The sequence below is a fragment of the Phyllostomus hastatus genome, unplaced genomic scaffold (assembly GCF_019186645.2).
Source record: "Phyllostomus hastatus isolate PE091 unplaced genomic scaffold, TTU_PhHast_1.1 phas_contig_147, whole genome shotgun sequence".
Lineage (NCBI taxonomy): Eukaryota > Metazoa > Chordata > Mammalia > Chiroptera > Phyllostomidae > Phyllostomus > Phyllostomus hastatus.
The window spans coordinates 486,105-501,601 of NW_025333603.1; the positions used below are offsets into that span (position 1 = coordinate 486,105).

At 42.8% G+C, this 15,497-nt stretch overlaps 1 protein-coding gene across 7 annotated transcripts in view; it reads right to left on the bottom strand.

Annotated features, from left to right (window-relative positions):
- Positions 1-15,497, bottom strand: part of FGGY (FGGY carbohydrate kinase domain containing) — a 390,237-nt gene that overhangs the window by 153,171 nt on the left and 221,569 nt on the right. For all 7 annotated transcript variants that reach the window (XM_045857814.1, XM_045857803.1, XM_045857811.1 and 4 more), the window contains exon 8: positions 14,327-14,430. In XM_045857814.1, coding sequence (XP_045713770.1) covers positions 14,327-14,430 — 104 coding nt within the window. The remainder of the gene's footprint in view (positions 1-14,326; positions 14,431-15,497) is intronic.

The window sequence follows — 15,497 nt, forward strand, 5'->3', positions numbered from 1 at the left end:
ACTTTTCTCTAAACCACCACCTTGCAGACCCTCGCTCCTCTCTGTCAGATTGTTTAGTTACCTAAACAAAGTATCTCAGCTCGAACATCACTACTTACAGAAGCCAACCACCCAAACTCTTACAGTTTCACTTGGCTTTAAGCTCATATTGTTCCTCTGCTTCACATCACCTGTACATCGTACCTACAGAAAAGTGTCTAAAACGTACATGTACATTTTAAAGACAGATAATAAGTACTCATGCATCCTTCACCAGTCAATACCAGTTCCCCAAAGCGCCTCTAGAAGGCATCTTTTTTTCTCAGCAACCAGCACGCCCAGCCATGTAATTAACTTGTGTCTTGGTATTTGCGGCAATTATTTCTTTGCTTGTCTTTCTAAGTTTAGTGCCTACTTATGCATTTCTAAAATGTATTGTCTCTTCAAAACAGAATCAGAGGCATAGAAACATGGAACAGACCAAGAGCCATGTGGGGGAGCGGGGCTTGAGGACTGGTTGAAAGAAGGTGAAGGGATCAGCTGAAGTACATACATGCATGACCCATGGAGATGGACAACAGTGTGGAAAGGGCATGAGGGGGTGAGGCAAAGAGGGAAAAACTGGGACAACTGTAATGGCATAAACAATAAAATATTTTAAATAAATAAATAACATATTTTGCCTCTTTTTGCATTTTATATGAATAAAATACTTTTATTTCTTTTACATCCTGTTTCTTTCACTTAAAATTGTTTGCTTCATCTATGTTGTTCTATGTTGCTGTACCTCCTTCATTTGAAGTATGCATGCCACTGTAGAAATATAATACAGTTTAGTTATTCATTCTGTTATTGATTGAAATTTGGGTTGATTAAAATTTGGGGCGACCATGGAAAATAATGCAATGAAAACTCTTGCACTGTCTTTGGGTACACATAGGTACACAAGTACCACAGTTTCTCCCAGTTTTTACCTAGGAATGGAATTGATGAAGTGCAGGGTACATACACTTGAATATGTGTATTCAAATTTATCAGAGAATGCTTGGCTGTTTCCCAAAGTGACTGCACTAATTTATTCTCTCACCAGCAGGGTATAAACATAAAGCACTTGCTAAGGTCTGTAATGACCTGTATTTTGTGATTGTTTGCTTAATATCCACCTCCTCCACTAAACACTAAATAAGGTGTGTATCTACTTTGGCTCACCATTTTCACTGTAGTTCCTGGCACGTAGTAGTTGCTCAAAAACAACTGGCTGAATAAAAGAAGGGATTCTGGATAAGAAAGGTTAAGTATTCTGGATGTGAACACAGGTCTATCTGACTTCAAAACCTATGTCTTTTCTACCACACTATATTATCCTTATCTCAAAATGGTGATGAGCATCTGTGTCCTACTTATTAGTTTTCAATGCAATGGCAGTAGCTGAATGAGATTACGGATGTCAATCCAACAAACAAAGTACATATTAAGTGTCCACCAATGTTCTACTTCTATGCACCTGGACCCGAAGGTCTACAGACAGGGCTCATGAAAGATGACTGTCAATGGCAAATACTCTGCGAAATGTCTGTGGATTAAGATGACTTTGTAGAGGAAGACGGAGGTTTCAGATATCACTGCAAGGAAAAACCAGGGAGACCAATTAATGCTTTCAAGTCCAATCTGCACCTGTGTCCCAAATTATTCACAAACAAAAGAAGCCTGCTCCAAGCCCTGATCAGAACAAACACTTTAAAATGCTTTTACCCAGGTGGTATCATCTTTCATCTGTGCCCAGGCTCAAGGACGGGCTGGGAGGAGAGCTGGATTAAACACTGCACTTGGGCTCTGCAGGGCACCGCAGGTTCAAAAGTAAACTCTGACTTCCTATTTACACTGAAAGATCTGAGGCCTTTGTGGTTTCCTGTTGCATCCTGGTGTGTCTGTGCTTCGGTTTCTGGGTTTGTCTGCACAGAGCTGCAAATAGCGTCTCTCACTGTGTCCCTTCGTCTTGCTTTTCATGAGAAAATAAGCATTCTACAATCTCTAATTGTTGGCAAAGTCTCCCAGGCACTCTACCCAAGTCCCAACTTCTCAGTGTGTCTGTACCCAAACCTACAAGACAGACCTCCTTTGAAAGGATGGAGCTCCAAGGGACCTCCTAGTGTGCCCCAAACAGGCACGGCATGACTAACCGTCCAACTTGATTTGCTTCAATTTACACTAATTTTACATTCATTTATTTCACTCTTACATTCATCGAGTATAAATTTAGAGTTTCTTGTTTGTACAAGGCGCTCTGCTAGGTACTGAGGAAACAGTGATGGAAAGATATATAATTGCCACTCTGAAGGAGCTTAAAGCCATTTCTCTGAAAGTCCCTGATTAGAAGCACTTGGGCACATGATAAAATTACAGGTTCATTTATACTCCTGCCTGGCAAGACTTACTGAATCAGACCCTGTGGGAGTAAGACCTGAGGAATTACAATTTTAAGGAGCTCCCCAGGTACATTTTATGCATGCTGAGAACCACTGTGCTCCATCTCAGGGGGGACGTTGCAGCCACAGTGGGGACTAGTGACAGACTTGGGAGCCCTTCCTATGATAAACCAGACTTCCCCCAGCTGCAGGATCCTTCAATTTGAGTAAATGAAGAGGAACCGACTAAGGATGCAGCTGAAATGGCTCCGGGGTTTGCTCAGACATGTGTCTGAATCTTGGTCTTATCACTTACTAGCTGCGGGACTTTGGACAAATCACTCAGTTTCTTTGAGCCTCATTTTGAAAAAGAAAACAACACCTGCTCTGACTGCCTCACTTGGTTATTCTGAGTATCAAATTCCACGAGGCATTTTACAAACTCGAAAGCACCGAGAAAGAGTTAGTCATGTTATCGTCACAAAAACTTTCATAAACAAGAAAATAAAGCCAACCTCTGAGGTTTCTCTTAGGCAGTCAGAGCTGCCCCATCTCTCTTAACCATCCCAAGCTTTGCTCATGGGGCCCACTTTCTCTTAAACATCCTAACTGTGTGTTTTATGGTTCCTTCTAGGTTCCAGCAGCCTTTTCCAGGAGCAGAGCTCAAAGCAGAACCCAGTACTGGGTAGGATAACAAGATATTCTTCAGGTACCATGTTAACATTTTCAAGGAAATGCTATAAAAGACAGAAGCCGGGCCAGACCTGGCTTCCCCGCCACTGCCATCTCTCTGATCTCAGTTCCATCCATCGTCTCATGGATGAGAAATATACTCTCTCAGGCCCTTTTAGGCTGCTACCTCTAATGATATTTAACTTTAGTTTAATCCTAATTTATTACTATTACCCTTTATTCTCATTTAAAACATGGCTGCTACACTTTTCTCTGCCTTAATCTCTCATATTTGTTGTGAAGATTAGAAATATTACACACAGACTGCCTGGCACAGAAACTGGCATATGGTAAGTATTTAATACACACTAGCTATCATCATTATTAAGTATAACATCTCTCTTGCTTATCCCTGAAATGTTGCCCCCAACAAATCCTTCTTCATTACACACCATGCAGAAACCTAAGTATTTTCCTTTGTGAATATACATTTTTGATCCAAATTTTATATCCTTGAACTTGTGATTTGGCATTTACTGTCTACCTCACTGGCAATACAAATTATTTGCTCTCTGTTAGCATGTCTCTTTCGGTGAACTTGATTATAAACTATGTGTTGAGCACCTACTATTTGCCCTTGGGACACAGTATAAAGGAGACTTCACTCAGTGAGCTCAGGCTTGTGGGGAAGACAGAAGTATCACAGCTGCACTGGAGCTGTGCATAAATAGCTACAAGGGTCCAGATAAGTGAATGTGGTGGGCAAAGGGCAGAGGACAGCATCATGAAGCTGACGTCTGAACTTGAACTTTGAGGAAGACTATATGCACCCCTATGTTCATTGCAGTGTTATTGACAATCACTGAGATTTGGAAGCAGCTGAAGTGCCCATCAGTAGACGAGTGGATAAAAAAGTTGTGGTAGTTATACACAATGGATATTACTCAGATGTGAAAGAGATAAAATATTACCTTTTACAACAGCATGGATAGAGCTGGAGAGCACTATGGTAAGTGAAGTAAGCCAGTTTCAGAGAAAGACAACCACCATATGATTTCACTCATATGTGGAATCTAATAAACATAATAAACTAACAAACAAAATAGAAGCAGATTCATAGGTAACAAACACACTGACAGCTGTTGGTGTGAAGGAGGGCTGTAAGGCTGGGTAAAAAAGGGGAAGGGATTAAGCAAAAATAAATAAATAAATAAAAAGTAATATTATTTTATATTAAAAACACATCACAGCATTAGTTACTTTAATCTCCTTAAGACATAAGATTTCCATTCTTTTTAAATTAAATATAATCCCAAATCTATAAAACCATGGCCAAAATATCCACTCATTTTCCACATTTCAACTTGCTTTTTCCTACTGGCAGTTGGGAGCCACAGAATGTTCATTAGGAAGGAAATTCTAATTTCAGTCTTCAGCGCTGATAGCTCAAAAAACGTCTTATGGATTCTCCTGAGATCTTTGGTCTTTTAGATATTATGTCTCCTGATTCTTTAACACTGGTTAAGTAGAAGAATACGAACTACCCTAACCTTCTCTGATGGCTCTGGGGAACAAGAGATATGAAAATTTAATTAACATATGAACAGAGGCCCTTGGAGCACACAAGGAGAGTGGGAGAAGGGAATGAAAAAATAAGAGAAAAGAAAGAAAGCAAAAATTCTGAAACCTCTGAACTAAATGTATGTAGAACAGATGAGCTGAGCGTGTGGAGGCCCTTGGCACGGTACCTGATCGTTAGTGAGGGTCCACAACGGCTGTCTTCAGCATCTTTTTTGTCCACACTGAACCACTGGAAAAGCACAAACACTTTCATAACTGCTAGGTTGCCCTCAGCAGCCACAGTATCAGGGTCATCCACACAGCAGATGAGTGGTAAATAGGAAAAGAAAAAAAAATCAATGTGGTTTTCATTTCATGCTCTTCCAAAAGAACACAAAAACATCTCCATGAGTTGGGAAGTCAGCCGCATGTCTTCAAATTGCCTAATTCGGTACTTGACCACAGAGCAGCAGGGAAACAGAGAAGATTAAATAAGGAGTCTCACAAATACTCTTCTCCCAGGGGACAATGGTGACAAGTGATGTTGTTTATTTTTATTGTTATCGTTAGACTGGTGGCCTCTTGAACGGCAGTGATTTGAAAGGCTGGGAAGAGGGAAAACAAGAGCACTGTGATCTCCTTGCAATCTGGCCCTAACTTCACAGTTCTCAGCAGGCTTTGGGAAAGACTTGCCTTGTAATCACTTCACCTCCATTCCCACAAAACTCGGCACATGTGGCCAGCCCATCCCCCAGCCTCAGTCTCGTAGTTGTGCCAAGAGCTGAGAGGATACGCTCTGACATCCAACAGCCCGAGCTGGAAACCTACCTCTAGGACTTACTAGCTAGGCGACCTTGGATCAGCACTCAAGTTTTAGTCCCTGTAAAATGGGAGGATAATTCTGATAACTGCATAAGGTTCTTGTGAGTGTTAAATAAAATAATATATTCAAATTTCTTATCCCATAATAAGCCTGCAGTAAATATTAGTCATCATTCTTACTGCTGCTAATTTTATTTTTCCGCTCTGCTTTTTTTTTACCATTCTCCCAGGCAAGCTGCCGTTTTTTTTGTGGAAAGCTGGGCTCAGGCCAGTTGACATATGTTCGCCAGAGGCTTTTGTTTCTGACCTTCTGAGAGGCCTTGTTTCACCTGACTTTGCCATGTTCCTGGTGGGATTCCAGAAACATGGGACTGCACAGTACTGCCCAGCTTTAAGAGGAATGGAATGGCTGGATCACACAGTACGTGTGACTTTGTAAGAAATTGCTTAACTATTTTCCAAAGTGGCTGAGGCATTTCACATCCCCACAAGCAGTGTGGGAGAGTTCCAGTTCCCCACAGCCTCACCGGGAGGCCAGCCATTTAATAAGTGTATAGTAGATCTTACTGTGGTTTGCATTTGCATTTCCCTTTTAAGTTATGATGGAGAGCATCCTTTGTTCCTCCAACAAGGGCCTGGGTGAAATACAGCATGCCAGGACCAGGGTATACCCTTTGCTTTGGGGAACTTTCTTCTCTGATGGTGTGAAAAAGCTGGAGTCATCACCCAGAGAACACAACTCCGAAAGTGTGCCAAGGTGCTTTTCTGTGGTTATGGCCCACAGACTCTAGTGCTCCTGAGCTTTTTTTCCCCCCAAAGAAGAGAGATCACTAAGCCGAAGAGCATGCTGAGGAGCTGCTGGGGTGAGGGACCGAGTTCTTCTCCCAGGGCACAGGGTGGTAGGATGGGGTGGTAGGTGGGCATGGGAAGCTTTGGAGAGGTCTGGTGTGGTGGAGGAAAGAAGAGAAAGCAGATGTGTCAGGTCTGTGTCTCCCAGGACCCATTCAAGTTAAACCGTTCAGTGAAAATCTTACTTCTCAGAGGGGCTAAATGGACTCCCCCCCAATACCCTGGTAAGCTGGGAGTGGGGAACAGACTGACAGCACCTCAGACACGGAGGTCCCACATCAGTCAGGCCCCACTCAGCACAGACAGATGATGAAAGACAACCCCAGTGAAAGGGGGAGGAGTGAGAAGAGACTCAGGAAAATCCAAGCGCACTTGCACATTTCCCAGCAGGGTGGGGTGAGGGGAGGGGGAAGTGGTACAACCCAAAGTCACTAAGCATGTGCTATGCACCTAGCTCTAAAACGGACAGGCGGGCTGAGAGGAGGCACAGGAGACGTGGAACCACCAGGCAACTCAGCTTCTTTAGAAATGCAAGTCAGTACCATTAAAACAAAAATAACAGCTGGGGCCAGAGAGTAGAGCGATGAAATAGGTCACAGTAGCTACACAATTAATTTGGGTTAAAAGGGTAAGAGTGAAAGCCAGTACTTCGTGAGCATCTACTATATACCATTTTTTAAATGAGGACTAAATAATTTTTATGGATGTATTTAGAATAGTGTCAGGAATATAGTGAGCACTATGTAAGTGATGACAGATTCTATTATTGTTGTTGTTTTTTTCTAGTATCCTTTTCTATTTTTAAAAAAGCTTTATTGATCCAGAGTCATCATTAAGTAAGCTGCACATATTTAAAACATCAGAGTTGGTAAGTTTTGACACAGTACATACCAGTGAAAACATTACCACAATCAAGATAACATGCCACCACCTCCAAAAGTTCCCAGGTGCCCCTTTGTCATCACTCCCCTGGCCCCCACCGTGCCTGCGCCCCAACTGAAGGCAACTGCTGCTTGGCTTTCTCTCATATATTAATTTGCATTTCCTAGAATTTTAAATAAATAGAATTAGATAGGTTATTTTTTCCCTTTGGGTTGGCTTCTGCTACTTGGCATAATGATTCCGCAATTAATCTGTGTTGCATCTTGTATTAATAGCTTGTTTCCTTTTATTGCTTAGTAATATTCCATTATAATGTTATACCTACAGTTTGTTTATCCTTTCACTGTTGATAGACACCTGGGTTGTTTCCTGTTTGCCTAGTACAAATAAAGTTTGGACATTCCTGTACAAGTCTTCGTGAGGACATGTGTTTCTATGAGTGGAATGGCTGGATCACACAGTATGGGTACCTGGACTTTGTAAGAAATTGCTTAACTATTTTCCAGAGTGGTTGCACCATTTCACAGTCCAGCAGGTGAGAGTTCCAGTTCCCCACGTCCCTGCCACAGCTTCAGTTATTCTAATAAGAGTGTAGTGGATCTCATGATGGTTTTCATTTGCATTTCCTCAATGATTATGATGTTAAGCATATTCTCAGGTGCTTATCAGCCATTCGTATCTTTTCTTTGGTGAGATGTCTGTGTCAACATTTGCCCATATTTTAACTGAGTCTGCTGTCCCTCTGCTCTGAGCCCTTGAGAGAAGCTATTTCACTGGAAGGGAAGAGCAAGGATTTTGGGGTCAGTCCTCTAGAGAGCTCAAACAAGCATCCTCATCCTACACATGGGGTGAGACAATTAATTACTCTTTGCCTCAGTTTCCTCACTTGTGAAATGGGGACAGTAGTGATGCCCCACCCCACAGGCTTGTTGAGCTGATATAAAGGACTTAGCACAGTGCCAGCATGGTAGCAATCATCACGATCTCCATCTCCTCATATTGACTGAGGCTGGGCCAGAGATGATGAACATCCTCCATCCAGCACAGCATAGAACCATCCTGACTCAAATGCCTGGGCAAACATTATTCTGAGTTTCTTTAATGCATGAACTGTCTTGTATTGCATACTGAATAGCATCAACCCTGTCCTCACCAAATCAATGCCTAAGATATAATCTCTTTTCAATTTATGTGGTGCAGGCCCAGAGCTAGCCGTAGTATGGAGAGTCTCCTGAAGATGCTGGCTCCTAGAGGAGTGACATCAGTAGGTCCTGGTAAACAAAGAAAGAGCAGGGTGCTTCATGCACTGTACCGCAGTTCTTTCATTGGTCAGTGTAGTGGTGGTCCTACTGTACAGTGTGGACTGCCTTCCCTCCCCTGCTCTCCCAGTGACCTCTACCAAGGCCACCTAAAGAGACCAAGGCAGAGAAACTGGTTCCACTTGCCCACTTTCTTCTCAGCTGTGGTATCCTGCTAACAGAAATTCACCAGTTCAAGGCACACGGCCATTCTCCCTTCCCATGGTGTTCTCCCAATGGGCCTGCACATGCCTACATCCCAGCCAGGCTGCAGAGAAAGTCAGCTGCCCAGTGGTGTGGACACACAAAAGAAAAACCAAGTGGAGACGTAAGGACAGGGCCTAGTTCCTCAAACTGAGCTGGCAGGAAGTGCACCCTGGTGGGAGTGAAGAAACCATGATCCTGCAAATACACCCTCTAGGAAAAATTCCTTGTCTACTGAAGACCTGAGCGGGCCCCTTCTCCATCCAGATCCCCGCCACACTCCAGGCATGCACTTATTTTAGTCATCACCACTGTGTATTGCTGTTGTCTCCTTCCTGTCTCTCTTAGGGAAGATACTTCACTTTATTTACCTTAATACCCTTAACACTTAGCCAGGGAGATACAAGAAAATGTTTCTTAATGACACATTGATTTAATGAATGATTTAAAAAAAGCCCTTAATTTTAGAATAGTTTTGGATTATAGAAGAATTGTAAAGATAGTGTAGAGTTCCCATATACCCCACATCCAGTTTCTACTATCATTAATATCTTACATTACAGACACAGGTCATAGTTAAAGAAAGATACTGATATATTATCACTAACCAAAGGCCTTATTTTATTCAGATTTCCTTAATTTTTACCCAATGTGCTTAATCTGTTCCACGATCCCATCTAGAATACTACATTCTACCCAGTTGTCACATCTCTTTAGGCTCCTCTTGGTTGTGATTAATTCCTCAGACTTTGTGTTTTGATGACCTTGACAGTATGGAGGAGTGCTGGTCAGGTATTTAGTAGACTGTCCTTCTAATGGGATTTGTCTGATGCTTTTCTTATGACTAGACTGTGGTTATAGGTTTGGGGGGAAGATGACAAACAAAAAGTACCATTCTCATCACATCATAACAACAGTACTTACTATCAACATGACTTGCCACTGTTGACATTGACCTTGATCACCTGGCAAAGGTCATGTTTATCAGATTTCTCCACTGTAAAATTACTCCCCCCCTTCCCACAATGTCCTCTTTGGAAGGAAGTCACCGTGTGCAGCTCACACTGAAGGTGTGGGAAGCTATGCTCCACCTCCTTCAGGGAGAATAGCCACAAAAATTACTCAGAATTCTGCACAGTGAGATTTGTCTCTTCTCTTCATTTATTTATTTATTCAATCATTTGTTTATGACTTACTTTGGGTTATGATCCAATACTACTTCATTTTGCTGCCCAAATTGTTCTAGTTCTGACCTCTTGGGAGCTCCCTCAGTGGGCTCCTGATACTCTGTCACTATTTTCTTTTTTAAGCACTTCCTCATTTTCTGAGCTATAAGATGCTCCAGGTTCATCTTGTCTATTTCCTGCTCCAGTTCTAGAATCAACCATTTCTCTAAGGAATCCCAGTTCTTTTTATTAGGGAACAGTATTAGAAACCAAGATGTGGGCCCCAAGTGTGCTTGTAACAACTAGCTGCTGGGGTATCCTTATTTCTAGGCCCTCTCAGTTGTCAGGGCCAGGAATATGTTTACTAACCTGCATAGCTGCACATGTCTATAAGTGTTTCCATATGTATCCATCTTTATCTAAATAAAGCTATACGTGAGTTCATCCTGATGTGCCTAATTTCAATCCATTACCACATGGAGCATGCTAGCCTTAATGAATCATTTTTAGTAATAACACCATATTAGATCTATTTTGCTAGGTACAGTGCCAAACTGTTTACAAAGATTATTTCATTTAATCCCCAACTTTTTACGTAAATACTATTACCTACAATAGGAAGAAACTGAGGCACAAAAAATGACATATCTTACCTAAACGCACACAGTAAGTGGTGGGGCCTGGACGTGAGCTATATCCTTGAGATTCCATGCCCACCAAGTGACAGAGGACACTCTCCCTACATTCATCTAAGACTTTGGGGAAATTTCAGTTCTGAGCAATTCAGATGCAGATGTAATTCCTGGCTCTCATCAGCTATTGTTCTGTTCAAACTTTACCTCTACAACACTTCCCCACCCCCTTCCCTGGGGTTGCTCCCCATTGAGATGCTAACAGAAAGACAAGTTGCCAAGTTACAACCTGACTTGACAGTTCAAGAGAGGGGTGCTGGTGCAATGGTGAGGATCAGCTCTACCTGACCCCGTGACTTTTCAACCTCTGGCTAACCCCAGCTGTGTATTATCTTGGGTTTTGGTAACTTGGTAGTAATTAAGTTTGAACAAGCTGCTCTGCTTTTATGGAGTTAAAAAAAAGTATTTTTTTCTGTTGTTAATTAAATCATCTACAAGAAAGATAAATGTGCAGCCCACACTTACATCTTCTAAAATATCAAAGGCCTGATTAGTAAGTGTTATGTTCAACCTCAGGCTTATTCCGCAGATTCCTGGAAATAACAGGGACCTGGAGGTAGGGAGCTTCGAAATATTTACCAATATTCACTTACTTGAACACTAATTCATTCATTCATTCTGGGTGATCTAGAAAGAGGCGACCTTTACAGCACCAAATGTTCCTGTGGGTTTTGTTTCAATCAACCTGCTGAATTAGAAACATCAGCAGTGAGCAGAAAGGAAGAAAGAGAATTCCTCAGACCAGGTTGAAAACCACTTTTTTCAAAAGCCCACAGTCCCCTCAGTTCCCTGCATTCTGTTTCGTGAATTTTTCCTGACAGTTGGCGGTTTTATTTGCCAGAACCACAACAAAGGGGGTCCTTGAGTTTCTCTGGGAGTGTTTCCTCAGACCTGCACCTCTCCTAGACCTCACAAAGGTGTTATTGTTGCTGGCTCGCTGGGTGCCCAGCACCTGAGAGAGATCAAAGGCACTTTCTGATGCCAGCATGACCACAGTCTCGCCCTCACCACATAACATTAAAGCTGATGATTAATCCCCTTGGCCCAGAAGGTCCCTTCCCACTCCTAAGTACAAAGCGAGGAGGGGGTGGGGACTTTATTTCCAGCATAACACGACCATAATAAGCTGGCATTTTATGGCCCTCATTCATTGCAACCAACTGCAGCTGCCCATCAAACTCAGCAAAGCCCAAACAGTTGCTTGGTGTGAGCCCTTTATATCACTCATAAAGTACAATAAGAATCCCATCATTTCAGAGTGTCTATGATATACTAGGTATGATGTATATAATTCATGTCATCCAGCAATGCTGTGAGACAAGCACCATCACCCCCAACGTAGTGGATGAAAAATCTGAGGTTCAGAGAACTTAAGTAACTCATTGCAGCTCACAGGGCTCAAAAAGTGCATGAGCAGATGTTCAAACCCACATCTAGGTGACTCCGAAGCCCATGCTGTCTCCATTCATCTATGGCACATTAGTATCTTGCACAGCACAGTCAGGCTTTGAGGAGGGTGCACTTGGGAATCAGTGGGAACTAGAGATGAGTTCTCACCTCCAGCCTATAGCTTTGTAGCCCTGGGAAAATTACTGGACATTTTTTTTTAATTTTTAAAAAAGATTTATTTATTCAGAGATAGAGGTAGGGGAGGAGAAAGAGAGGGAAAGAAATATTGATCAGTTGCCTCTTGCATGTGCCCTGACTGGGGACCAGGCCGGCCACCCAGGTATGTGCAGTGGCAGGGAATTGAACTGGTGACATTTCACTTTGCATTATGATGCCCAACCAACTGAGCCACACCAGCCAGGGAAGTTACTTGGCTTTTCTATGCTTGAGTTACCTAATGTGTAAAATGAATAATTTAGTAAAAGTATTATCCCAACTAAGAGACAAAAAGACTGAGAAATAGGTATGTCACAGAGTCACTCATAATCATTTAGATTGGATTCTGCTCAGAAATCTAAATTGAGTAGGGTAAAATGCCTGAAATTCAGACTTCACAGGAGAAATCAGATTAGATGTGTCCCACTGAAAGTGGTGGGTGATTTAAATAGGTTCAAGTCTGTGTTCAGTGAAGGCAAAAGCTAGCAAGTATAGACTCACTTTGAGGAAAAGAAGGGCTGGCCGCCCCTGGTGGGCACCCCTGCTTGAGGCAGCAGCAGGCCTCTATAGGTCTCTCCCTGTAATGACAGCCAGGCTTTATTTACAATAGGGCTGCTGAAGGGAAAGAGAGGCTGGGATTTTTTAAACTCAGTTAAAGAAGATCCATTTACAACTTTTCCCAGAGAAATGAATAAAAGGAAAACTTTGTGTGTGTGTATGGTGGGCAGAGGTCAAGGAAATCTATGTCCTTAAAGTCCAGCACAACACAAATGTCCCCTCAAGATGTTCCTAACCCTGGACCCTGCTCAGACAGAACAGTCACTGTCTCCTTTCTGCCCAACAACACGAGTGCTAGTGATCATAAGCTAACCCTTGTGAAGTGCTTACTTTATGTCAACCACACATAACCCCATTTTACCCTCACAATACTGCAAGATGCGTCCTGCAACTATCCACGTTTTGTAGAGAAATAATCAGAGGCCCACAGGGGTTAAGTGCTGTGCCCAAGGGCCCATACTCAGGAAGTGGAAGAACTGGGATTGGAAGCCAATCGGGTTGGCTCCACCATCTCTGTGAAATGGGAAGCCTTGTGAGGGCACCTTGCACAATGCCTGGCACATAACAGATGCTCAGTGTCACAAGTTCATCTGAATCTATATATAGTGGGGCCTTGCCTTGTAATACCTGGTATAATTCTATATCATCAATGAGAGACCCTGTGTCATACTTTTATCCCCAAGGGTTAGCAAAGTCCCAGACGCAAGAGTAGGGGATCAGTAAATAAGTAAATGTATCAATATGTACTCGACCAAAATATTTCATGAAGAAAAAGGTCTCATTGAGTCTCTGTTACTGAACAGTTTCTCATCGCCCATGATTCCCTTTATAGCTCAGAGCTTCTGCCCTGGACTGCACCCCACCATAACCCATGCTCTTCTCCCTGCTCCTCCCCCACTTGCCTTCCTCTTCCTCCCCCACTGTCCTCACTCTTTTGCCCATCTGGGAAAAATCCAAGGAGTCGTCCATCTAAGTTTAACAGAGTAATGACTTTTAAATAAAAATATGGTAGAAATGGGTACTTATCGAAATGGAATGCTTTCAGACTCATGCATTTAAAAAAGATATAAATTTTAGTGCAGGCACTAAATTTTAACTGCAATCTTGGAGAAAGCCTTTCTACTAATTCATGGAGAAAAATTAACAAAGTGAAAATTGCTTATCAGTGTTCTTTTGAAGTCATGATATGCAGCCTAATTCTATAGATCATCAGGCTGCTCCCAGGGAGATAGATTTATATTGATTGAGAGGGAGCTCAGAGGCCAAGGAAAACAGACACCCCGTGCGGAGAAGACTCAGCTACCCATTAGGGAAAGATCAGCCTGCGAGCGAGGCGCTGCCATTGTTGGATCCAATTTCACCCCTCACTCCTCCTCAGCTCTCTGGCCAGAGTGGTGTTAAAGGCAGACTCAACCTTTTTCACACTTTTAAGAATTTGGCCCCCAGAAAAAAAGATCTGGCAAATGTACTCAAAGCTGTTGGAGAGAAAGCCGAGCTTCCAGCTAGACAAAGCGCGGGTGGGTGGCAGGAAGGGAAGGCTAAGGAAGCAAAAGCGCCAGCAGCTCCGATCTCCTCTGGGCTGCCCTCCCCGAGTGCAGCACCCGCCCCCCACCCTGCCGGCCTGGCAGACTCACCCCCATGTGACAAGAAGATGTTCCACAGATGACAGCCAACCGTGACGTCACTGGCTGTCCCTCACAGGCGAGGCCGTGCCCCCTCACATCTGTTCCAATCACTCCTGTGAGAAAGCAAAAACAAAATCCTCTTAAAAAATAAAATAAGATAGCTAAAAACAAGCATAAAACACTCTTTTTTTATGGCCAAACAACATTGAGAAAGCAAATGTTCCACATGTACTCCCGTCTCCAGTACAAATCAAAGGGAGAATACTTGCTGGCCTTGGGAAAACTAGGAAACCTGTTTTAATAATAGCAAATGAAATTGGAATAATAAAGGCAGCAGCAATCAGTGATTTTGTGCTCAATCAGTACCAGGCTGTACTGCATATTTACATGTACAGTCTCATTTTATATTAACCTTTTCAGGTTGATAGTATAAATGCCACACATGTCAGTAGAGAAGGCATGCGCAAAGGTTGAATGACCTGTCCAAGGTCACACTGCTCGCCTAGTAAGCAGCAGAGCTGAATGGTTTAATACATCACATTTCAATCTCAAAGTTGGTGACAGCATGGTTTGATGACTGAAAATTTTTGGCATCTCTAAGTCACCATTCTTACTACTACTTAATAAAGAACTAGCACGGTAATGGTAGGGTGGTGGACAGTGAGCTTCTGTTAAAACAATGCCAGAGAGCAGAGATTTTCCCATAAATGGTATAACCTCAGGCCTCTTCTCCATATAGACTGCATTCCTTGATCCTTGCTGGGCAAGCAAAGTTACCAATGTGATAAGAAATCTAAAGGAACTGTTAGAGCCTAGAACTGTCTGTCATTTGCTCAAATAGCCAACAGACACCTTCCACACACAAAAATACAAGTAGGTGTGAAGTGGAAGCCAGAATCATGCCAACATCCCTACCTATGACAAAGGCAGGATGTGAAAAGTGCTCAGGAAGGACACAGGTTGCGACGCAGGAGAGAACAGCTCCCACCGACCTCACCAGCTCCATGCAGTGCCACCAGCACTCTCCATCTCCAGCACTCAGTGCTCTTTCCCACTTCAAGACCTTTGCCTTTGCTCTCCTCTTTGCCTGAAGTGTCATTCCCCAACCTCTCTGCCCTGGTAAACTCCCATTTATTCCTAACTCTACTATTACTTCCTGGGAAGGCTCCCTCTCTCCTCA